Source organism: Polyodon spathula, chromosome 6 (assembly GCF_017654505.1).
Source record: "Polyodon spathula isolate WHYD16114869_AA chromosome 6, ASM1765450v1, whole genome shotgun sequence".
Classification (NCBI taxonomy): Eukaryota; Metazoa; Chordata; class Actinopteri; order Acipenseriformes; family Polyodontidae; genus Polyodon; species Polyodon spathula.
The window spans coordinates 21,153,383-21,178,963 of NC_054539.1; the positions used below are offsets into that span (position 1 = coordinate 21,153,383).

At 35.3% G+C, this 25,581-nt stretch overlaps 1 protein-coding gene across 1 annotated transcript; it reads right to left on the reverse strand.

Annotated features, from left to right (window-relative positions):
- Positions 1-502: 502 nt before the first annotated feature.
- On the reverse strand, positions 503-25,417 carry LOC121317005 (synaptotagmin-like protein 3). The gene is made up of 16 exons (XM_041252501.1): positions 25,332-25,417; positions 21,661-22,192; positions 19,244-19,459; positions 17,243-17,301; positions 15,071-15,122; positions 12,484-12,550; positions 11,935-12,007; positions 11,435-11,556; positions 10,311-10,442; positions 8,323-8,501; positions 8,008-8,110; positions 6,992-7,162; positions 5,989-6,106; positions 5,313-5,421; positions 1,739-1,944; positions 503-1,340 (listed from the first exon to the last, which is right to left on the reverse strand). Exons 2-16 carry the CDS (start codon positions 21,768-21,770, stop codon positions 1,204-1,206), a joined length of 1,854 nt encoding a protein of 617 aa, XP_041108435.1. The 5' UTR covers positions 21,771-22,192; positions 25,332-25,417; the 3' UTR covers positions 503-1,203.
- Between the last annotated feature and the right edge of the window lie 164 nt (positions 25,418-25,581).

Genomic DNA, 25,581 nt, shown 5'->3' on the forward strand with positions numbered 1-25,581 from the left:
CTTTTGTTATGTTCATGGTATGTAGTGGAATTTCATAAAAAGGATGACTGTGCAGTTGACAATTTGCTAGTACTGTGTAACAGTTCTAACCCTTTCAAACAGTTTTATAAACAAACAGAAAATACAATAAATGGAAATAAGACTATTTTTCAATCCATATACCGGGGCAAAATCCAGGCTTTATTGACACACCTATCATTGTATAAAAGCATTTATAGGTCATGCTTTTTTAGGGTACCCACTGCTCTATTGTGTAATGTATTTATTATGTGAATCTTCTACCACTACCTGATTAGACATTGACTAACATTTTATTTAGCCTTGCATGTGCACCTAATGGGACAGTGAGTTAATTCCAGGGGAATTGCTTGTACCAAACTAGGACACATTTTAGTTGAATCTTGTGAAAGCAGTTTATTATGGAGGTGGTACAATATTAATGTTTAAAAAAAAAAAAAAAAAAAAAAAAAAAAAAAAAAAAAAAAAAAAAAAAATATTAATGTTTAAAAAAAAAAAAAAAAAAAAAAAAAAAACAATGGATTTACCAGTGATCCAATATATAACATATTTCTGCGCTGCTGTGTGGTGCAATTGAAAATATTAAACTTAAAGATTATGCAGTCTCATTAATAAGGTATACTACTGGTCTCCCCTTACTCTTACATAATATACAAAGACTCAGTAGAATGAATAAGTATTGGATGTCAAAATGAATCCACCCTCATCACTTTGGCATGTGGGGTATCCAATTCTAGCTCTACTGTACAATCCAATTGTGTTCTTGTTCAGATTAGTTAGATTGTGATTAATAAAGATGAATGCAAACCCTCTTACAGTAACTTCTGTTTCCAAGTACCCTTTCTGAAGAGCACATTTTAAAAAGTCCAACGTGCTGAAATCTTAACTTTTTTTTAAAATGCAGATGTGTGCATTTATTTGAACTTCCCAACTGACCTTGCAGTGTAAATACATTCATCACATGTATGTTTTTGTATGCTGTTCAATAGCATGTTCTATTTCAGCGCTGTGGTAGCTCCATACAGGGGCTTTGGATACACAACATTACAGCATATCTTGGTCAACAGTATAATCTTATCTGGCTCCTACGTTTTAAGGACAAACAATATTACTATTCTACAAGCTTTCTCTTACTATTACACTTAAGTGAAAGGATCCAAAAAGATCAATTTGTAACTGGCAATGTTAGGTTTTCATCATAAACTCCATATTTGGATGAAGTACAAGTGTGATGTCATTCCAAGTGTTTGGTCTCCTCAAAATGTTTTGCCAAGGTTGTCCAGAAGCTGCGTCCATGTCCCAGGAGTCTGTAGACAGTATCCCTGTTTGATGTGTAGACAACAATACTTTTGTATTATCACCTTTCAAGAATGTTCTGTGTCTATCACTTCATAGACGGCTCATACTGATATTTGTGTAACATTGTTTAGTATTTTTTGGTTTGTATAAAATGACATTTTATAGATGCTGTTATAATCAGGGGGTTATAGCAGTTTGATTTATTATCTTTGATACGAAAATTTAACTTTGTCAGCCCAAAACGCATTACTTACAGTTTAAAAATGTAACAGGAAATTAGGTGGAAAACCCATTGACCGTACTGAATTGGATGATGGCATAATGGAATGTGTACATAGCTTTATGCTAATATAACATATACCTAAACAAAAACCAGGTCACAAGATGGTCACTCTATTGCCACCAGGGTAGTCACACTTACCCCTCTCTAGTCGGACTCCCCCCAGGAAACGGTCGGTGAAGCCAAAGGCAGCATGGTCCCAGACCGTGATATCAAGACAGGAGTCCAGCAGCTCACACAGAAACACACCGCTGAATACAAGCTGGTGGTTCCACAGTTGGCAAGATTTCTTCTTAAGCACTGGAGTCTTCTGTTTCAACTGCCTGTTGTCTGGAAGGATTAGGCATCTAAAAACAAGGGACGTCGGCATTGGAGACATTTTGAATATGTTTTCATATTGGTCCTTGTTTTAATACAGTATTAAAAGTATTGGCTTTTATTCGCATACATCCCAAACAGCAGGTGCAAGACACTTTTTTACACAGGGCTCATATATATGGGACGTTGGGGCACTGCCCTACCAGTTTGTATTCAATAATTCGCTTTTTTGTCGCTAGCCAATAGTAACGTCATTATGGAGATCACAACGGTAATTGCATTGCCTACTGCTACCACTGCAAATGAGCATGCCCAGTAAGGACATTTGTTGTTTCCCTGCTGGCCCTATATCACATGATTCCTGAGCTTTGCTTTGAATGGCAATGCCTGTATGTGTTCAGAGCTCTATCAGGAGTGTCATCTGTCGCCCAAACAGTGTTTCACGGGTAAAATAGCCGTGAGTAGGTGAGTACAGTTTGATTTAAGATAGAAGATGATGGTCGTACACAGACTTGTCAGTTACATATTGTACTGTATTAAAATTCCTGATTGTTTAATGTTAATTGTGATATATAATGTGCGTGTGGGTGTGAAACAGAAACGTTAACTTTTTACTGTATGCACGTAGCTTGGAAAAAGGGTACTCTGCCGAAACCCATCCTTCTTAATAGTTCTAATCCAAAGTTTACATACCGCCAATGGAAATGTATAATTTCTAGAAATTTCTCAAAAAAAGAATTCTAGGAAACATCTTTTGTAGCAAAAGTTTTGCTTTTGTGGATGAGAAAAAAAGATTACAAGAAATGTGTACAATTATTTCGTTTTTTTTTTTTTTTTTTTTTTTTGCAAATCTCCAAAAATGCTAATTCAAAAGTATTCAGTATTGTCTACAAGGAGCTAGAAATTTCAATATGATAATGCAGAACCTAATTCTAGAAAAAGTATAGAAAATGCTGAATTGTAGGTGAACATTCTTAGAGAGAATAAAAGGATTAGGCATAGGATGATTGCTATCATTATTAATAAGGCACTATAAGTGTGTGTGGGGGGGGGGGGGCTTATCTGCAGAGCTTAGGCAGAAAATTATTTATTGTTATAAAGCTGAAGAATTATACAAAAGTTTTCCAAGCATTTGAGTATCCCAATTTCAACTATTGTTTCTAGTAAAGAAGTTCTTTCACCAAGAATAAGTAGAGGAATTGTAAGGGAGGGTAATAACAATCTGAGATTGACTGCCAAAGATATTCAAAGTGAACTGACTGAATGTGGGACTGGAGTTTCAATTTCAACCATAGGTTGAGTATTGCAGGGTGAAGGTCTCAATGGTTGCAGGCCAAGGAAAAAGCCACTCTTAGGAAAATGTCACAAGGACAATTGCTTAAACTTTGCAAAATGGCATTTGAATGATAGGTATGAGTTCTAGTCAAAGGTTTTGTGGCGCGATGAAACAAAAATCGAGCTATTTGGTCACGCTGGTAGTCGTTACATTTGGAGAAAGTCTGGTAATGCGTACAAAGAAAAGAACAACATATCTACTGTCAAGCATGGAGGTGGTAATATCCTTCTATGGAGCTGTTTTTCCTCTAATGGCACAGGAAATTTAGTTCCAATACATGGTAAAATGGATTCCACAGCATACCAAAAGATATTGGCCAATCATCTGAAACCCTCCATTACAAAACTTGGTTTAAAGTGCAACTGGACGTTCCAACATGACAACAATCCAAAGCACAAATCAAAATCTACTTAAGAATAATACAATCAAGGTTCTGGAATGGCCTAGTCAAAGTCCTGATCTAAATCCGATTGAGAATCTTTGGTATGAGTTGAAGAAAGCTGTACACAAGAGAAGTCCTCCAGAATCTAAATGAACTGGAACAATTTTGCTTTGAAGAATGGTCAAAAATCACTAAAGAATCATGCCAAAAGCTCACTGACAAATATCCTAATTGTTTAAAAGAGGTTGTTATTGCTAAAAGTGCCTTAACTAGCTATTAATTAAAATTTTCCTGTCTGGGTATGAATAATTTTGAATTACCATTTTTGGAGATTTGCAAAAAAATTGCTGCTATAAATAATTGTAGAGATATTTCTTGTAACTTTTTTTCCTCATCCACAAAAGCAAAACTTTTGCTACAAAATAGCAAATGTTCCTATAAATATCTGTTTGAGAAATTTCTAAATTATAAATTCAGCTAAGTGACCTCTCGTTCACAAAATTTAAACATACAACTAAAAAAACACTTGTAAACCCACTGTCAGTCATTAATTTTAACTGCTTGAGATCTTAAATTCTACCAAATTCAACCCTTGAGGTGTCTTGGTAATGTCATTCCAAATCCATTAGAAATACATTCAGAAAAAAATGTGTAACATGATTCCATAGATATGTATAGTGACAGGGAAATGATGCAGAGGTGGATCAATTGGCAACTCAGCAATACCTCATTGTGAATGTTTTTGTAGAAATGAGAGGTATGGGCACTGTTCATAAAATGTCACTGTAAAGAGCCGGTATCACGTCCATATAAGCTATGCCAATATCTGTAAGAAGCATTGGACCTTGCTGTGCTGTTTCCTATCTTCCTACATCACTTGATATTACTGTCAGTTTTTGGTATTATGAACTGCGTTAGGCAACTCTGATCTACCCCTGAAACTTGTTTACATTATAGCGTCTTTGTGCACCCCAATAAAAGTCATAAGATGCACCTATTATTCTTACAAGAGTTTGCTCAAGAACACTACGTAGTAGCTGCTCAGGTTGCTAGGATACGGTTGCCAGTGTGCACACCAGTTAAATACTTGCTGTGCATAACGCATTCAGAATGTGGAGAAATGTAATACACTCAATAATATTGTCAACGGTACAATTACAGGCTTTTTATTTTACAGAGGAGTTGGTAGCTGCCAAAGGCTTTCCCTCAGCCATGCCAATCTGTTTACATGCTGGGTAACCATCACCCTAACACAAAAAATGCTACCATAATGAATGACAGGGGACTGCTCACCCAGTCACAGCTGCATTTGAAGCTTCATGTATTTATTTTGTGATTTTTCACTGCCTTGCCCACACTGCTTTAGCTTTTTAAGGGACGCTAATTGACATTCTCAAAGCTTTTTAACTCTAAATCCTCATTAAAATGAATTTCTGACAAGAAAAACACACCCAATAAGTTATCAAACAAGAAAAAATACTCCTCCTCATTTTCAGGCTTGTACGTTTTTCTAAGCTGTTACTTTTTTGTTTTAGAACTGCCATTAATGTGTTTTTTTTTCCTTTTAGAAATAAATGTGCTAAAAGCATTTTGGAATTAAAAGCTTTTAGAATACACTGTAGGTCCACAGTATGCATACACTAACACAAACAAACGACTGAAGTATTTCCTTTACTTACCCTTTGACAAATGAGTTTAAAGTACCATCAGGCCTTAAAGATGGCAGGTTTTTGGCTCCAATGATCATAACGTTGAGTTGACCGATAACAGTCATCTTGTTCTGCAGAGCTGCAAAAAAATATGTTGTTTCTGGTAAGATGCTGATTCAAGAAATGATTAGGAAGATATTGGTTTACAAAACAGGATGGTTTTAACACTATTAATAATTTGATTCCAGTGGAACTGAACTAACTGAAGTTGTTTTTTGTACCATAATCTCAGTAGCCAGAAAATATTAGTTATCTTGCATGACTGAGTCCCTGCTTCCTACAGATTGTACAGCTATAAACCATGTGGTTCAATATCTCTACAGTACCTGAAGATACTTAACCAGATACTGTACATCCAGTAAAGTAAAAAAATCCAGTTTTCAAATTGGACCTCATCATTCATAGGGTTGGGTGTGCTTTATTATATCAGATTCAACCCACCCAATGTATTAGGAGAATGCACCACTGCTGAGCTAAGTTCAGCATGAATTAATTTAGTTTGGTCGTACAAATGTATTGCCCTTGAACACCCAAATGCACAAACTGTTAAATAAAATATGTCTTTCTATCTCCTTAATACTATTGGATTTTGGTGCTTTGATACACTTTATGGATTAGTTGTTAATCTTTTTTTTAAATATCTTACCTTCCACTGAGAGCTGTTGAGACTGGATTTTGGAGCTTTGCAATGGTAAAACAAATTTCACCTTTACATGGAGCTCCCCATTGTACTGTACTGGTACACAATCATCAAGCCTGTCAGGCTGAATACAACACAAAAACAGCTGTTTTAAGTATGACAATGCAGTAAGTCAAGGGTCTCCAACCCTGGTCCTGGAGAGCTATGGCGGCTGCTGGTTTTTGTTTCAACCAATCTCTGTTACTTAATTGAGGCAATTATTGGCTTAATTAGTCAAGATTAACAGGTTTTCCAGATCTTTAGCCACTGATGCTGTAAAGACACCTATAAAACCTGCTGAGAGGACCAGGACCAGGGTTGGAGACCCCTGCACTAAGTGAACATTTTAGTACAGGAAATGGTCCGTTATGTCTGGGCTGAGGATAGGGTTTTATTAAGAAATGTCTACAATCCTAACTTCATTCTTCTTAAATCTTTAGATATTTGCAACAATGAGAATACCTGACTTAGTTACACGTTCTCATACTATATTGAATTGAGCCCCTCCAGTTTGAATTGTCTCAATTACTGTACATTGTTTCCCTCATAAAGATGTTTAGTTACACACAGCCAGCATGCCCAAGGTTATCAATAATACACATAACACATCTTGGCTGAGTATCAAATTATTTATAAAATAAGCATCACTCACAAGCAAGCAAGACAACTGCTTAGAGACCCCAGGACTGCAGACTCTATATACTGTTTTGTACAATGGGCATGTGTGTCAAACATTAAGCAACACAATAGCTGGAAGCTCTCACTAACGCTTCAGCATTTGATAGCACTTGATAATACCAGCATTATCAAATCCATACAGCAATGTCTGATTCTAACAAACTACTTCCCTTTAAAAAGTGCTACTCTGAATCAGACAGTTGAGGTGCAAATACCACTGGACAGTAACCCCAATGTCAATATACGCAATTTATGATTTACAGCATAATGTGAAAGAAAGCAGTCTGCTTACCTTGGAGTTCAGTTGGTACCAGTTATATGACTGTGTGGAGTCCTCCTCAAACTTCCATGAATCCAGAGGAATGATGACCTCCCCCAGGAATACCTTGCGTTTGAGAATTCCAGTGTGCCACACAGACACCTGAATGGACCGTGTTTCCAGCTGAGACCGGTCTATGTTGTACTGTTGGGGGAGGGGGGCAATGCATTGATTTTAAACAAGACTTTTGCAATATTATATGATATCCTAATTTCTGTTTATTTTCAAACAAGCAATCATTTTTGTGTAACTGTCTACAAAAACAGAAGGTTTTATTTACCAAGTGAATGCTTTGTTTTGTATATCATTTTAACTTAAAGGGTTTAAAATTCATTCATGTTTGTTTTGCTGCCTGCCTTCATTTATTACTTTGACTTGGGTACCCAACTGTCCTGCCACAGGAAAATTCTGTTACACACTTGAAAGAAAGTTATTAGGCTAATGCAAGGAAAGAATTGGTTATTCCCCTTTTAAGCAACAAAATACAGTATACCGGAATGTTCCAATAGCCAGCTGATGTTAAAAGGGTACATACGGCTTTTTATTTTATTGTGTTACATGTTCCAATGTGTTGCTACAACTGTTTACGTAATGTGTGTGTATAGTTTTATTTAATTTTTTAAAAAACATTTTGACCACTTTTTTAAACTTTTAAATTGCATTCCCTGCCTCAAGATGGCTTCCCATGTATCTGCAGGGACCACTCAGAACTACATTTCCCATCATCCTCTTGCTCACTGGTGAATCCTTCTCAGTTACATATGTGAGCAGGAGGATGATGGAAAAAAAAATTTAAAAAATGAAATATACACACCTTACATAGCAACATATAGGAACGTGTAACACAATAATAAAAAGGTCCTTATGTATCTTTTAAGAGCTTCCTGATTGGTGTACACAAGTTTTTAATTCCTGACTAAAACCTGCTCTGGCAGCCCATATCCAAACCTCGGTTGTTTCCATGGTTTTAAATCTGCATGCTTTCTTACCTTTAATGTTTCACTGAAAGTGGGGTCTGTTGTATTCTTTTTAACTGCTGTTTTCAGTTTACTCTGAGGGGACTTGTCAGGGAGCAGGTAGGTTTTGACGTATCTGTAGAATAAAACACATACGTCATCATTTGGTGCATTTGGGTTTTGTGGAACACCATGGTATGACAAATAGGAGCAGATAACATCCAAAAATAATAAAACAGAATGTACTATAATTGCCCAGGCCTTTATGCAATATACAATATACAAAATGACTGTGGATTTTACAGTTTAAGCGCAATGGATTGTTTTCAATACACACAACAAACTTACGGGTTGCACTTCATCTTCTTTTCATCCCCGTAGGCCAGGTTTTTACAAGCTTTGATACGGACTTCTAAGCAGGAGGTCTTGTAGTTGTACGCGATGCAGAATTCAATTTCTCCACTGACTCTGGCATTCTCAAAATTGCCAGCTTCAGTACATGTACTGCTGATACTGCAAGTACTGTGCTGTATGGAATGCAGCAAAAATCAGATACAATCCTGAATACATCAAACAATCATGCAATATTGACCCAAGAAGACCAAAGTGGCTAGGTAACCAAATGAGAAAGTGTAGCATCTAAATGTACAGCACTGACCAAAAGTTTTGCATCACCCTATAGAATGAACTAATTTTGCTTCATAAAGTCGAATGCTGCTGAATAATGTTACATCAACATAAAATATCTAAATTATGTTGTATAGTTTATTTTTATTTTCATTATGTCCCAATCCTAACTTTTGGCCACAGCTGTGCACAGTTCTTAACAGAATGTAGAGCTTTTTAACATAGAGGCTATTGTCATATAACACAGGCACTGTAATGGAAAAAACAGTCAAAACAGTCTCTGAAGTAATATGAGAGGTCCCTTATGTATTAGTCATTTCTCAGAAATGGTGGTAATAAAGAGAAGCTGGTATTCAAATGAATCATCCAGCAACAGTCATTTTGTGGCCCCTGTTAATGTAATATGCTTTAAAGATGACCTGCCTTATAAAAATGACACAGATCCATCTTGATGTGTACCTCTACTTTCTTGATTTAGTGAGCCAGTCATTCTTCCTGAAAATGTATTGGAGCAAGACTAGATGTACTGAGCAGGTTTAGTCCCACTTCAAAACCCCAGAACCAAAGGAGAAGCAAAACAAGGTGCATTCCACAGGCAATGGTAATGATATGATGGCTACTTGAGTTGAGTTTCCCTCCCACCCCCATTTAACACAATACCAAAAAGAATATTCTATTGTTCATTGACTATTATCTGTTTGTTACTAATTGGCTCTGATAAAGACAAACAAGTTTCTCATTGGCACTGACACTAACCTATTTAAGTAAGTGACATCCTACTTACATCTGTCAATTGATAAGAACAGATTTATGGGTGTTTAGTTCATTGCAATGAACCTAACAGCAGTAGATCCCTATTGGAAAATGGTCTATCCTGGTCAAAGCTGGTAGTTCATTGGGTCTCAGCTGCTGTTTAAACCATTAAAATAGAGGCCAGGGGGTGTACTAACTAAATGAACATGTTTTATCCTGATCATTATAGTCATGGTAAACAGTAGCACTGGACAATCAATAAATTAAAATGTTTAAAATATATGTGATCGACTTGGAAGGTTAACTTTAAACTTTAATTTTAACAAAAAGAAAAATAAATTGAGTCAGGTCTCTTTAAATGAATACCAGCTACCTGACTGAATAGTTACAGTAGAACCAAGCACATGAGGTTAGTGATTTTCTTGTTAGAATTTCCTGGCAATGTATATCCACACATGACAACAGTTATCAATGTTGTTGGGTCATGTACCTACACTTTTCATTCCACCTTTAGCTAGGCACCTACCTGTAGCTTTGATGTTGTGGAAAAACTATACACAGCACTGTACTGAAAGTCCACAGGTGGAGACCCAAAATGATGGATCACTAGATTCTAGTACTTTGCCACAAGTCAAAGAGGCTGGTGTAGATGATATCATTATTGTTGTTATTATTATTATTATTATTATTATTATTATTATTATTATTATTAGTCATTTAGCAGACGCTTTTATCCTAAGCAACTTAGAGACAAGAGGGTGAACTATGTAGTCACTTAATATAACCTCTGTTTTACATCTAATCCAAAGGATACTATGGTTACCATAAAGTTTTGGGAATGGGTTCCCTATCCTTGATTAAAGGCATCCTTCAATTTAATTAGGAAGGTGTTTTACCAAACTGGCCTGATGACTCTAGAACACTTTTTAACATGAGTGGAAACTGCCTCCACTAACCCTTTTCGCTGCTCCGGTGTACAGTGTATCTGTAGAGCTGGCTTTCTCAACACGGCCAAAATCTATTCTGTCTTCATCTTCATTAGCTGTAGCTTTTTTGAACAGGATGGGAAGACTGGGTGCCTTTGTTAGCTGTAAAGGGAGAAATGAATAGATGGCTCTTACACACTATACAGACATGCATACATACACAATTTAGATTGTAGCAAACAATTCTATAAAATGCAATTAATTTCGCAGCAAAAAACTTTTTTTCTTTTAACAAACTATGAGTTAATTCCAGTAATTATTACCCTGAATGCATTGCAATAAAAAAGACACATACATTTTTTTTTTTTTAATTATTTTTATATATTGTGTATATATGTGTGTATATACACACACACACACATATACATTCTTCTTTTTAATCTCTTTGTTGCCTGGATTGATCACTTTGAAGGAATATGTAGAAAAACTGACTAGGAATGAAAAATTAGCGATTCCTTTTTGGGAAGTGAGGAGTACATTTATTTTAATGGTATAAAACTCTTTGTTTTAAATTTTAAGGCAGGAGAAAGGCAGACAAAAATCAAGCACATCCTATTGACTTAATTTGCTAAACTTAAATAAATGACCAACAAAATGTTTACACAGCGTTCTGTACACATGAATGTATGAATTTCACAAAAAGGAAACAATTTAGACAAACATCAATTCCGGAGCAAGGTACATTACAATTCAAAGAAATAAACAGAAACATATGCTTAATTTTAATTTCAAAAAATGAATTGATTTAAATTAATCAATCTATTGTCATTCTGCGCTTCTATTAGCATCCAAGGTCATCAATATGGGAGGGTACACTTTCAGCAATTGGCTTAAACAGGGAAAACGGCAGGAGGCATACCACCCTTGGTTATTTTTTAGATGGCTTTACCCAACATTCCATGCAAAGCTGGCTGAAGAAATGAAAGAATATGATTGGCTAATAGACATGCTAAACACAACCACAGAGGAGACAAGCGCGCGTCTGCTTCCTCCAAATGTACTGTGTGGCTGAGTGGAGAATTTGGGTCAGATGGTTACCACCTCGTAAAAGCTACCTAGCCCCTTATGTCATGTTTTTACTACTCATCTCATACCATGGCTTGTTTGTTTATGGCCGTGTCTGACTGACTCCTTCTCTCCTTTTTGGTGCCCTGTCCGTAATCTGTGGTCAGGAAAGTTTGGTTTACCGTCACGTCGTTATGGGACTTGGAGATTTCTGGAATACAATGAAAATCATTAAAGTGTATTTTTAATACAGCGACTGAGTCTTTGCATTGATAATAACAGCAGTACTTATCAAGGATTCAAACAACCAAAAAAATAAATAATAAAAAAATAAATGCTGTGCAATTGTGGCCTAGGTTTTCAACATAATTTCTCATTAGTTAAATATTCTTTTTTAATGGGGCTATGTATAATGTATTCATTATTATTTTTATTTATTTTTGGTACATTTAGATAATGATTTATACAGCTAACAAAATACTTGCAGTTTCAGAATGTATATTGCATGTCACCCATTCATAAACTACACACAGTATATAAGTATATTGTATGCATAAATCTCATAAAAAGTTGAAATAAAAAAACTTACTTTTCATGTGGGTTGTGAGTGAAAAGAACAGGTTTTCTACTGACTTAGTGAATCCTTTTGAATGTTTCAGCTCCTAAAATCATAAAGCAATGAAAATGATTTCCAATGTATTTGTTACTAACATTCAATTTCAGTAATAAACGGTACATTCCATTATAACCAGAATAAATATTTCTGGTGTTATGTTTGTACTGTATTCACTGTGTGAAATATATGAACATGTTAAATAATAAGGATTTCTGGGACCAGGTCTATTTTAATTATCTAAACAGTGACATCTAAATCCCACCACCCTTGAAATGTTTATTATTCCAGATGGTGTTTCATTGCCAAGGGAGACTCTTATAAAAAGGATAATACAAATATTGTGGTTTATAAAGGGCAGTGATATTTAATTATTCTGCTCTTAAGGTCTTTAAAATAGAACATTCATGTACTTGTATTTTATTTGTAATTTTAACTTGCATTAATAATGACACAAAATAACCCATTTGTGTATTCAGATCTGATAAACTAGCAAAGAAATGCATTGAAATTGGATTACTTTACCCCAACATTGTTTATGGACACATTCTCAAAAAAAGGAGGTGGAGTGGGAGGGACAATGGCAATATTACTGGAAATGAAACAAAACAACTAATTAAACACAAAATATATATATATATATATATATATATATATATATATATATATATATATATATATATATGTATATGTGTGTGTGTGTGTGTGTGTGTGTGTGTGTGTGTGTATTGTATTCTGCAAATTTATTTTATTACCAGATTTTATTTTATTTAGGTATGAAATATAATGGACATGATAGGGCTTCTGATTTTCGGTTTTCACCGACAAAAAAAAACAAAACACTAAAACACTCGACAGATTAAATCTGTGTATATCCAATAAAAACTGGAAAAAACACTGGCAATGGTTGCTCAATTCCCACTGACTTGACCTCTTTCCTGTGACAACAAATATCCGTCCTTCTCGCATTGATTCGTTATGAGTACTTAAATCCACCCCAACTACTGAGTGGCAGCAAATTCCTACATTTTTATTGGAGGATTGTAACACGCTTGCGTGATTTAAAAGGAGATGTTCTTGCTCGTGAAATTAAAAGCTATATTACAGTATTATAGGTAGTATTTACATGCTCGTAGAATTTAAGATAGAATTGCAAATTGTGGCGAAATGTAAAAAAAAAATACCTAAACACACAAAAAAAAACCAGAACAAAGTGCTCGTGACCATAAGGATTTATTTGTGGAAGACAGCTAAGGAAAGAAGGTGCAATTGGAGTGTGCAAGTACTGTCGAGCTACTTACTATACACCGGGGATCTATGGACCTATTTTTAGCAAACTTACAATCGTTCAATCGTTGTTTTCGATCGCTATTGCTTACTGTTGTACCGTGGCATATGAGGTAGTAACACAGTGCTTAAATTATTAATTCTAGTTACTATTTCGAAAAAGCCATGCCAGGGGTGGCTTATGTGTCTGGTCACCAAGCCTGGCGCCCCATAGTAGTTTGTAGATTGTAGATTGCCATCCGAGTCTGGCAATAGAATACCTTTTGCTTAATTTGTACATCGATAGGCAGACCCAGTGTCTCCTTTTTTTACGCGTGGACCTTTTTATTAGTTGAATGAATGCTTATCTGCAGTAGGTCCTTGCTAAATATGATCTACATGTGTATATAAACTAATTAATGATGCAGACTGTATTTAAAACGGTTTTACTTTCGAAAAACCACACTGCGGCTGGTATGTACCTTCATTACAAGCATCTTTAGTCGTTTTGAATAGAAGCTCTTGTTAATCTTGTGGTGTGTACTCTTTACTTTAATAAGAACCTCTGGTAGAGCAATTTGGTTTTCCCAGAAAGTATTCCATTTCACAAAACAATAAGGTTCTATTTATTTATTTATGAATGATACATGTGCACATATTGTATCATATTACTTTTTGAAAGTACATTTTATGGGTGTGTTTGTGTGTGTAGTACAATAATAACGGATGGTTATTATTTGCCCAGTTGTTGTGTACAATACAAATGGATATTTACTGCATTTACTTGTTTGAATGACTCGCAATGCCAAGCATTACTGATGTATGAAAATATTAATGATTTTTGGGGATTTTATGCAACAGCAGGGTATTTTCAAATAGCCAGTTGTGTTAATTCATAAGGCAGTAAATTCTATAAATATTCTCTGCACTGACACCAGTGTCAAAAGAAAAATGCGTTATAATATTGGTGAATTTCCATCAGTGCTGGGTTTGCACACAGCGTACGTGGCATGGACACCTTCTGATGGGGTTGTCGTGTGAATAGAAAGGGAACCCAACTCTGAGATGTATTTATTGTATGTGAATATTAATGTATAAATAAAATATCATGAAGGTCTACATTTAAAAAAAAAGTTAAAAAAATGTCATTGTAACACATTTATCGCAGGTGGATGTGTAAATCAGCAACTTGTTCATTCTATATAGACTCAATGTCAAGCTTTCATAAATACTGTATTCACTTAAAAATCACCCTTAGGTTAAACATATTGGTGTTTTTGCTGCCCACTGTGCAGTCTTCATTATTCTACCACCATTGGATGGAAATATAAAAACCTCATACCAGATAAACACATGTATGTATAGTATATATATATATATATATATATATATATATATATATATATATACATATATATAATATATTATATAATATAAATACAATATTATATTTATAATTAATGCAGTATTTTAGGTTGTTAATAAAAATTTGCACCCTTTATTATCTTTTTAATTTGCATTTAGGGATGTTAATAAAGGCGTCAATAAATCACCCTTTAGATTTAAAACAGAATTTTTTAAAGGGCAGTCATATTTATATCTGCCACATTTAGATCATTTAAATAAATTACCCAGTTTGATACATATTGACTTTCTGTGGCTTTGTTAACAATCTGCCTCCAGGATTCCTCCAGTTTTCAACTGCTCTTTAGCAACTTTCAGCCACACACAAGTGAATTATGCACTTATGTAACTGATAGTATCAATTCTCCTCTAACAGCTGTCAATTTCTAATAAAATTCATCCATAATACATTCTATATAACACAATAGAGTAGTGGGCTTACCTCAGTCTTTGATAGGATTTTAATAATGTTTCTCCAACAGAATCCTGTTTACCTGTAAGAGCAAATAAATACTGTTAATTTGTAAAGCATAAAAAGTTCATCCTTTAGTTTAAAAACCTAGCTTTTACAACAAAAATCAGATATATTTGTCATAAGGTCATTTTGAACACATGCTTAACTAAAACCTTTAACTCAAATCTTTTGCAGCTTTGTAACAATTGATTTGAGTCTTGAACTACTCTATGTAACACTACTACTATTATTTTTAACTTATGACGTATTGTCCTAAGTAAGTCACAACTGTGGTTTATTTGCAAAGTTGTAACTGAAGTCTTTAACTCCTTTTTGAGAAAAACAGCTGTTAAGTTTTATAAAATCATTAACCAAACAACAAAGAAATGAACAAAGTCATAGATAACTAAATACTGGAAATTCTTTGAAAATTTGCCTCCTAGTGTGATACATTATCTTATGATACACTTACCCAGTTCATATTTATAATAAATATTATCCTCCTGTTTTTAAGATGTGTGTATTTTACTGGCGTTTTTGTTGGTAAATCCTTGAATAAAGTATCACTTTCATGCAAACACAAAATGTCTCAGATAAGCTGAAGCACAAGTGGCTGAAACAGCACTACAGTTAGGAATATATTTATATCCAGCATGGTTTCTTTTTTTAGAAAAAGCAGCAAACAGAAATATACTGGTTCACCGTAGCTATTTCTAAAATGAGGCACTGAAACATATCCTGTCATGAACTTGAAAGTAATACTGTCAAATAAGGCCATCCCATAGCACCAGATGCACATTTACATGACAGCGTCCCCAAGGTGATGTGTACAATAAGCAACGAGCAATCATTTCTAGATGTATTTTCAATAGCCTGTGAGAATGCTGTGTAATGTGTAACGCTGCTGATCTACAGAAGGCACTCTTTCACCATGATTGTATTTTATTTACGGATCCCTTGAGGATAACGCCAGTGGGACAAACAAATTGGCAGTATTAAGATCACCCATGTCTTGGAAACACAAACTATTTGGCACTGCCACTGTCCCTTGAGGAAAGTTCTGATTCCCTGATTAAAGTAGAAGTCTTCTATTGTCTTTTATATTGTGTCTTTCAAGACAACAAAAAATCTTCATTATGATATCCTGGTCTTGTTTTAATCAAAATGATGTTTGTTTGAACAACAACACCTCAAAGTGTTGTACATATTTAACATAGAGATTCTGTTTAAAAACAAAGGCCCCAACCGTCATTATTTAGAACTCAACATGGACTGATTGTGCAAGATAAGAATATTGTGTAAAGTGAAACACAAGTCATTTGTGTAGCTTTGGATTAAGAACTAGCTGAAGATGAGCAACTCTAGAAATCTGTCAGACCTGCTATCTAGCCCATTGTGACTGAAAATGACTTACAAGGGATTGCATATGTTGTATATTTGGGATACATCTCACAGAGGTTTTTCCATTTTCTGTATGTGGCGCCTTCATCTGAGGCGTCCAACAAGAACATAGATACTTAATGTGTTGGGTTGTTTTTGCTTACTGATAACCATTATGGTTGTCTAAGGTGCTTCTGGTTGTTTGGAAATGTGAAATTGAATTTATTACTCTAGAAATCGGCCTTGTGGATTAGATGATGCCCTTGTGGATTAGATGATGCTGTGGTATTCTTGGGGTGCTGCTGAAACAATTGGGCCAGCACTTTCTGGGATGCCTGACTCCTTACCCAATGTACTGTAGTTACTTTGTCTGCTGCATCTATATAGCTGGCTCTGAGAAACATACAATAATAATGTAATAATATCTATTTTTTATATAGCGCCTTTCATGGTGGACCACCATCACAAAGCTGTTTACAAACCTAGGCTGTGAGCTGTGCATTATATGCAGAGTCACTTACAATATATCTTTGCAAATGTGCATTAGGTGTGAATTGGGTTGCCTCATTTGACACACACAGTATCTATCAGCCAGTCTTAGTCATTTTTGACAGTGCTCTTTTTTAAAATATCCATACTGTATCTTTTGTACACTTTAAGATTTTGGATTACACATATTAAGAAGTATAGCCTATATGAAAATGTAAAGACGGAGCACAATGTAAATGCAAGCTTGATTAAATCAAAATAACCAAAATATATATATATTAAAAGACAAACTTGGGAATTTTTTTGCTCTTTCTTCAAAGAACCAGTCTCCAGATTTTATTTTCACATCCCTGTATAAAAAAAAAAGATGTAAACAGTTTTGGTTTAATTGTAGCATATAGCCTACAAGCTACACAAAGATAGTGAGTGGATGGATGGCGAGTTGACGCACAACACAATACCAGACTCTACAAATAAATCTTACTAGTTTTCTTTGTACTGTGGTAGCTTTAGTGAGTTTGTTTTGGTTGCTTTTCAAGATAGAATAGAGACAGTATGCCTCTTAAGAGAGTTTACAGATATCCCAGATACTAATTCATTCATCTGAAGGTGCTGGATAAATTCATGCTAAATGTAGTACCAGATGGAGTAAACTGGACATGGAAATAAAGCAATTTGCAGGCTGGTAGTGACTGAAAATCCTCTGCTTATGTAGAATGTGTAAGGCAGCTACGGAATGCAGAATGATATTGAATGCACTGGATTTGAAGATATGCATTTGGCAGAAAGAATCATTCCTTGGGTTCGGCAGATCTGTCCAGTGACCTTAGCGAGGGCCTGTATGAGTTCCATGGAAATTAGGTTTGTATGAAGGTATGAAAAAAAAACAATAAAAATGATACTGTTGTAAATTTCCTCATTTTTAGTAGGTAGGTCTAGAAATCTTGCGATGTGTCACTATGCACAGCATAAACAGTGTTCATTAGGACGAGTTAAGTACTGGAGTTGAGTTAATATGTTTAATCTTGTATTTGATTTCTTAGAAGATTTTCTGTTGTGCAATACAGGAAATTACATCCCGCAAGCTAAGATAAAAGAACAGAAACCAATGCATTTGTAATTCGTTTTAGCACATTATACAAATCGCTACAACCAAGCTGTGGACAGCTCTTAATTAGCTTTACATATTCTGCATCTAGAATTGCATTAGTTTTTTAGCAATCAATATACCAAAAATGAAAATATAGCACATATCACTGTCATTAACATCTCAATGTGTAATGTAGAAAGTGTGGATTCTGAGTTGCATGGAAGCCCGATGAGACAGGGAAATTAAACTGTCAGCTTTGCTAATGTCTGACTTTTGCATTGAAAGCTTAACAATACATAAACACACAGAAGTGCGACCAAATGGGAGAAACTTTCTATGACAATATTGTTCCTTATTTCCTCACCAATTAATGAGCCCAGAAGTAAAGCAGTCTACTACCTGCATATTAAGTCCCAAATGCTAGATTTCAGATGTCACATACACTAGACCCCTGCTGTGTTTAATCTTCCTCTGCATTCTGCAATGTGTTTATTTCCATAAGATTTCAGATATTACTGATATATATATATATATGCAAATTACTTTAAACTGCATTCTTTGAGTCCCTAATCAGTTTTCTTTAAAATCAACCATGCCCTGTCACTCTACAGTAAGCTTCCCAGCTACAGAAAGTACAATTTTGTACAATCTTTAGAAAAAACAGCTCATGCTCAATAAGAAAAGTGTGTGACGGCTGCTCCTTGCAGATACGCAATGCAGGATATCTTTGCAAAAAGAAATGGCTGTGGTTTTTGGTCTACGAAGTAGGTCTGCATTGACAACACTTTTTTTTTGCACTGGTATTAAACAATAGTCAGAAATGTATGTATGTATGTGCGTGCATATATGTATGTATGTACACATACACACACACACATAATTGGACAATACTTTCACCTTCCATTCACACCACCCACCAGTCTAATTGTCTCAACTGGTGTTACTGGTTAGTTCTCATGAAAAATAGATATGGCCCTATAGAATAGAACTGATGTGCTAGGCTTCAAATTAGAGGTTCATCAAATTAAAAATATATATACATTTACTTGATTTCTGATAACTGTAAAATATATGATTTGCAAGTATTCTACGTCTTATAAAACGGCAATATCCAATACTTAATCTCTAGTTTTCCAGTAGACTGCACCCATTCCTATTGCACACATTTGAGTTTCTGAGAAGGCGATGCAGTTATGGCTTACCCATAAGCGTAACATACAGTGCATTTCCACACCCTGTCAGACATGACGATACGGCACTTGGCACAGATTCGGTGGCTGCATCCTTTGCACACAGCTCCGCTGTTCAATATCTTCCCAAGGGATTTCTGACATCGGGCACAGGTCTTATCTGTATACTGCTGGCTGAAACTCTTGGTACCCTTGCGGCAGATTGCTTTGAGCTCAACCTTCAGTTTTCTGTAGAATAGAAAAGTGAGAACATATTCTCATAACATATCACAGCATACCATGAGGCATTTTAGAACAGTGGCAGACATCTGCTGGTCCATTACAGGTTTAATAGATACAATCAGATGATTCATGTGGTTACTAGGGGTGTGCCAGTACTTTCAGAGTAATTGCCTATAAGAAATTTGAAGTTGTTAGGTATTAATTAAATGGAATAAAATGTGTTCAACACCAAACAATGTGGTCCTTTGATTGCACAATTATTGAGTAATGATCAATTACAATCTAACAGTGTTATTTAATATAGAACCTGCCGTGATCAACTAACTAAAACACATTTATATTTTAGAAAGCGATTATTAGCCTTACCTTTCTTTTATCCTTTTGATATGAAATCTTTTTTTGTTTCCTCACTTTCCTTAGAAATGCATCATCGCTGCAGTGAACAGTGGGATTGTAGTCCTGGGCAAGGTGTTATCTCCGATTAAACATGACAAAGAAACACCTATACCAGTTTCCATAGCAGCAGCTAAGTTTAGGCAAGGTCATGTTTACGTGACAAATCAGATGCATTTGTTAGTTTTAATTTTAATATTTGTTAGTTTTAATTTTAATATTTTCATTGTCAGTTTACGGCCTTGATATGGCAGTAAAATACTGTCATTGCCCCGGATGACAGGAAAATTCACTTCCAATCAGCTTTTAAAACACTCAATGCAGATGTTAATTGTCATTGATTAATTAATAGTTGTAAAGGCGAGGGAGGGGCAGCCTTTCTGGTGCAAATGTAACAGATTTCCTAAAGGCATGGAGACTGAAAACTTTCTTAACCTAATGTGTTACCAGATGTGTTTTAAAATATTTTATTTATTTATTTTTTTAAAACATGTTTGCAACAACATTTGCTCCTTTCAAAACAGATTACAATTATAGAATTATTTTTTTAGCTACAACCACTTTACCTGGTCAGTGGTTTAATTGAAGTGCAAACAGTTTTCAAGGTTAAAGACTAAACAGCATGCAGCTTGTTTTGTTTTATTTTTCTTTGATGTAGATGGGACAGGTCTGTCAGGTATGTACCTTTGCTATTCACTTGCTTGGGCCTCTGCTAAGCAAAATGTATACTGTGAAAATGATGCTGAATGCCCAGCGAGGAGAAATAACATCCTATATTGCATGGAGTCTAGAACAGCAATAATGGTCAAAAACAGTGGTGGACCATTCTATCCCAGATATTTGTTACAGTCAAACTACACATCTGTTCAGGTATTAATGTGTTCATCATTTTACTGATGTGGAATAGCCCTTAAGGACCCCTAGTAAAAAAAAAAAAAAAAACAAAAGAAAAAACTATATACTGAAGGAGAAATATATTTGACTCAAATAATTCAAGCCATAGTATTCTAGCTATTCTAGCTTTGTGAACTAAATACTGAAATTAAATTCCCATTTATTCTTTTATCTTGCAAAGCAAGCTGGATTTCAAACCATGACCTACTGAAATGAAAATCTACTGTATTGTCCCACAGCATAAACTAGACTCTGGGCATGCTAGACTCACTGTATTTTCACAAGTAAGAAACTGCTAAAATAACTTTACAGAATTGATAAGGTGATTTCAATCCCCATATTTAAAATCCCTTTGTGGTAAAATATCATTATTGCATACAGTTAACAAATAGCGGTTTTCTTTGAACAGGATGTAAACAGATAGAAACTAATAAACACATGCCTGCTCAGAGAAATTTGTTTTAAAAGGCAATCTAAACACACACTACATTTCCCTTTCAAATTAGGCAACAGGGTTGCAAGGAAGTGGTTTCATTTTGTGTCCGCTGCTAGCTTTCTTGTTTTCAGGCAGGGTCACTGTTGGTGGAAAATATGATTATGTGTGAATGACTGTGTGCTGCATAGGTGTCTAATCTTTGTCCTAAACTAGGTTTCCTTCATAAAAGCAACGCCTCAAAAGGTTCATTAAAATGAGCAAATATTCCAAACTAAACTGCACATCATACCTACAGTAACTAATAGTGAATAAACTAAATATTAAAGAGGTTTGTCAAACCTTTGTATTTTTCAAAGATGTTTTACATTTTCAACAGTATTCAAATACATCAGTGATAAAAAAGTAAAGAGTAATTTCATGAATATACACCAAGTTGTGTATCCAGGTTTCCTGCACTATGTTAAGTAAAAAAAAGAATAATTACCTTATCCGTTCTTCTTCAGCTGCCCTCAGTATCTTATCCCTGTACAGGACTTCCAGAACCTTCTCTCTTTCAAGTTCTTTGAGGAAATTTAAGTCCATTTTTTCAGCCATTGGTTATACTGTTTTTGTTATTGTTAACCATGTCTACATAATATTTAACAAAATAGGATTTGAACTATCCAAAAAAAGTCTGGGACATTAAATGCATTGTCCAGAGAAACAGCTTCTGTACACAGTTAGCTTCATTTTACTAACGAGCAATTTTCAAAAGATGTTGAGCTGTGTAACTGTTGCTTTTACTGACCTCCAGCGCTGGCGTTATTCAGGTCAGCAGCAACAGGCTGGATAAACAGCTGCTTCTTAATTTCGTATTGTTTTTTGAGATGAATGGTTAGCCTGCATATTCTTGAATGTTGGTCCTTTTGTTAGCAGATACACACAGCTGTTAATAAACAAGCAAACTTAATCAGCTCACACCACAGGTGTCGTTCAGTACTTTCACACAGTGCTGTACTTGCTTCAAGGAGCCTCTCCTAGAGTAATGAAAAAAAAGAAATCCAGGATTCAGATGGCTGTTTGCAGCCCTCATAACAAAGATGTACTGTAAAAGTTGTCTGAGTGGAAGCAGAGGCAGCCTTATTGTTCATGTATTGATTGTTAGGATGTGTTCCTAGGGCTCATTAAGCAGGGATCCCCTCCTCTAGAGCCTTACCATAGATTCCATTAGCACTCACTCTCACCCTTAATGGCTTTGTAATGCCCACATTCTCTTCAAAATTGCAAATCAAATAAGCAGAAAAATGGCCCACAGACTCTGCTCGTGATGGAAGAGCAAGCTACAATCTCAGTTTGAAAAAAAAAAAAAACACGATTGTAAATAATGAATGGTAGTTTCTTGTTTTTGTTTTGTTTTTTCCCTTCCGACAAATAATTTCTAAACATCTCAAAATGGGGACATTAGAAAACTGTCTGTAAAACGTGTAAATTGTTTTTGAGAGAGAAAAGGTTTTAACCCTCTCTGCAATTCCGTCTGGTAAGGTCCTTCCACTTATCTTTGTCAGCCATTACTCCACAAGAATTGAGGGGTAGCAATAAAATCAAAGGCTTTTTAACCCACACTGGCTCCAGCTCTTGTTTGCCTTAATGGAGACAGGACCTGATTAAATGGTGGCTCTGAAACATTATAGAAATGTGTCTTTTCCTCTTGTTATCATAAATACTCCCTTTTCATTGCTATTTAAAATGAGACTAGTACTAGATTCAAAACAGAGGGTCAAACTAGTTATGTATTGATGACTTTATTGCAAGCTGGGAATTGAACCACATCCCACTAGCACGTCTACCACAATTAGAACTCATATTAGCTGAGCCAGCAAAAGAGCTTTCCGTGCGTAAAAAGAGCTTTTCATGAGTAAAAGTACATTTAAAACGGGAGGCAGGAAGCGCTTTTTTTACAGATAGTTACAAATGCTGTAAATGGCCTACCAAGTAAAGTACTAGCATCTAAAATACATTAAACAACGACTGAGATTATTTCTGTTAAATTAGTTCCATATGGTAGGGGCAATGACGTCCAACAAAATGATGAGCCTTGGTGGACCAAACGGGCTCTGCTTGATCTGGTATTTGTCCTTGTCAACACACAGCTTGTCTGGGGTTTATGCAAAACAAAACTAGTATCATGTAGTTCTAGGATCATGATGTTGTATGGCCTGCAGCATGTGCATATTCTGATTTAACTTGTCAGCACAAAACAGAGAGACCTCACAGTTAACAATACGAATAAGATGGATGTTTAAAATAGATTTTACAACATTAGTTAGCACCCCTTCAGAAGGTTTCCATAGCACATTAGATGTTATGAGAAAACAGACGTAAAACCGAGGTCCTGTTGTAAGTAAGTGACTCTGCAGTAGTTGTTAATGCATCACCCCCTAGTATCTGTAATTCGCTTCGGATAAAAGCATCTGCTAAATGACTAATTCATAATAAAAATAATACTCACATGACGCTTTTGAGTGCCTTCTAAATAAAGAGCATGTTATAAACCCAAGAGTGTTGTACTTCCACATTCATGTTGCTTTGAAGTCGATTATGAACTCCATCTGAGATCATTCATGTATCAAATTCATAAGCTAAGGTATAGCAGCTATTAAAATTACACCTCCAGTCCTCAACTATTTCCAGGAAGGTTGAAAAATAGAATCAAAGTAGGCCTTTATAATGTGGGGAGGTTTTGTGTCTCAGACCACATATAAAACTAAAGGGAATGGCTCAGTTGAAATTTAAGTATGCATAACTGTAGGCGCACAAGTAAATTTACAATCAGAGTGAAAATATTCAGTATTCAAGAATATGTCATGTAATCTAAAGAGCAGTAATTTAATCTATGCCAAAAGATAAAGAAGTAACACATGTAGGAGAGAAAGACCAGCACTTGTGATGAAATCATCAGGATCATACAAAATATGCTCACTTGAGAAAGGTGTCTGAGCCTCTGAGAGTGCATGGACTAGCCTACCAGGTGACATATTGTACTAGCATCTAAAACACTAGAAACAAATATTGTAGTGGGCATTACCTTCACACGTTCTTACTATGTGGGGCAGGAGTTATACAGATTCTTGTGAATGCACAGGAAACCCACCCTTGAAACCTGTTCTGCTTCACATGTGGTTTATGTATCATCAACCACAAATCAAGAAAAACACCACTTAAGCTGGAAAAATGTATCAATAGTTTTAGCTGAAATTAAGAAAATATGGAATGATGGAGAATACATGTGATACTACCTCCAACTATGAAAATCAGTAGCAGGAGCTTGCCTATTCGGCACACAGAATGGCAGTAGCAAGCAGGTTTCAACAGGTGGCAAAGCTTGTGTTCCTTCAGCTAAACAACTACCCTTAGTTAAAGGGAACTGGACTCAACCTGCTCAAAGCACAGTCACAATAATGACATTCAAGACAACATAAAATGAGCATTTGTAAATGATATTGCCAAAAAAAAACAAAGCATACTGTAAAAACATTAATGAACTGGCATAGTAAATATTACAGTAAGATACAGTTGAGTTCCTTGTGAATGGTTTTCCAGGGCATAGTGCACAGGCAGCTTATTCAACTGAATAGTCAAGCAGAGCAGCAACCAAGGGAGTAGCAGAATTCAATTCTAATATGACTGTCAGTAGAAATAGAAGGCAACCATCGAACTTTGGCTTTCTTTGAAAACTTTGTTGCAAGACCATCAGGGGATGCTATATATTAAAGCTGCTGTGATACCGAATAAAAGAAGAACGTCAACCAAGTGTCTTGGTGCTAATCAAGGGAGGACAATTGCTATAATATACCAAACACAAAATCACCCATAAAGCTATTTGAGCATGAGTTAACTGTATTTATACAGGACTGATGAGGTTTACATTAGATCCAGTACAGAAAAGGAGAATGTTAAAGGCATGGAAAACATTTTAGCTGAGTTATAATGTACAGTTCTTTTGAAATATTAGTTTGTTCTAACTAACAAAAAAAGTACAGGTACTACCTAGAACAACCAAACAAACTCTCGACATAATTTACCACAAACCAAATGTAGAAATGAGGGTTATTAAAACAAATCTCACTGTGTTACTTAATATAGTATGTAAATCCTTAGAAAGAAAGAAGATCGTACCTGTATTTTGTCAGACTGTGCAGTTGTTCAAGTTCACCCTACAAATGCAGAGCTTTTGGCTTTGACAATACCGAGCTGAGAAATGCACGTCATCTTTCCTTCCTGCTTTGGTGTACCAGAGAGCCTGTAAGTGTTGAAAGGTATACCTTATAAATGATTTTCTCTGTAGCCTCGTGTATGATGTGGTTACTATTAATATTATTATTATTATCATTATTTATTATAAATAAAAAAAAATCTTGCTGAGAAA

What these genes read in the sequence shown, in the direction of transcription:
- LOC121317005 (XM_041252501.1), bottom strand. Translation starts at nt 21,770, where the DNA reads ATGGCTGAAAAAATGGACTTAAATTTCCTCAAAGAACTTGAAAGAGAG. An exon ending in AAATCCTATCAAAGACTGAG is followed by an intron (nt 12,551 to 15,070) that starts GTAAGCCCACTA and finishes TTTCATTTCCAG; the next exon opens with TAATATTGCCATTGTCCCTC. An exon ending in ACACCGGAGCAGCGAAAAGG is followed by an intron (nt 8,502 to 10,310) that starts GTTAGTGGAGGC and finishes CATTCCATACAG; the next exon opens with CACAGTACTTGCAGTATCAG.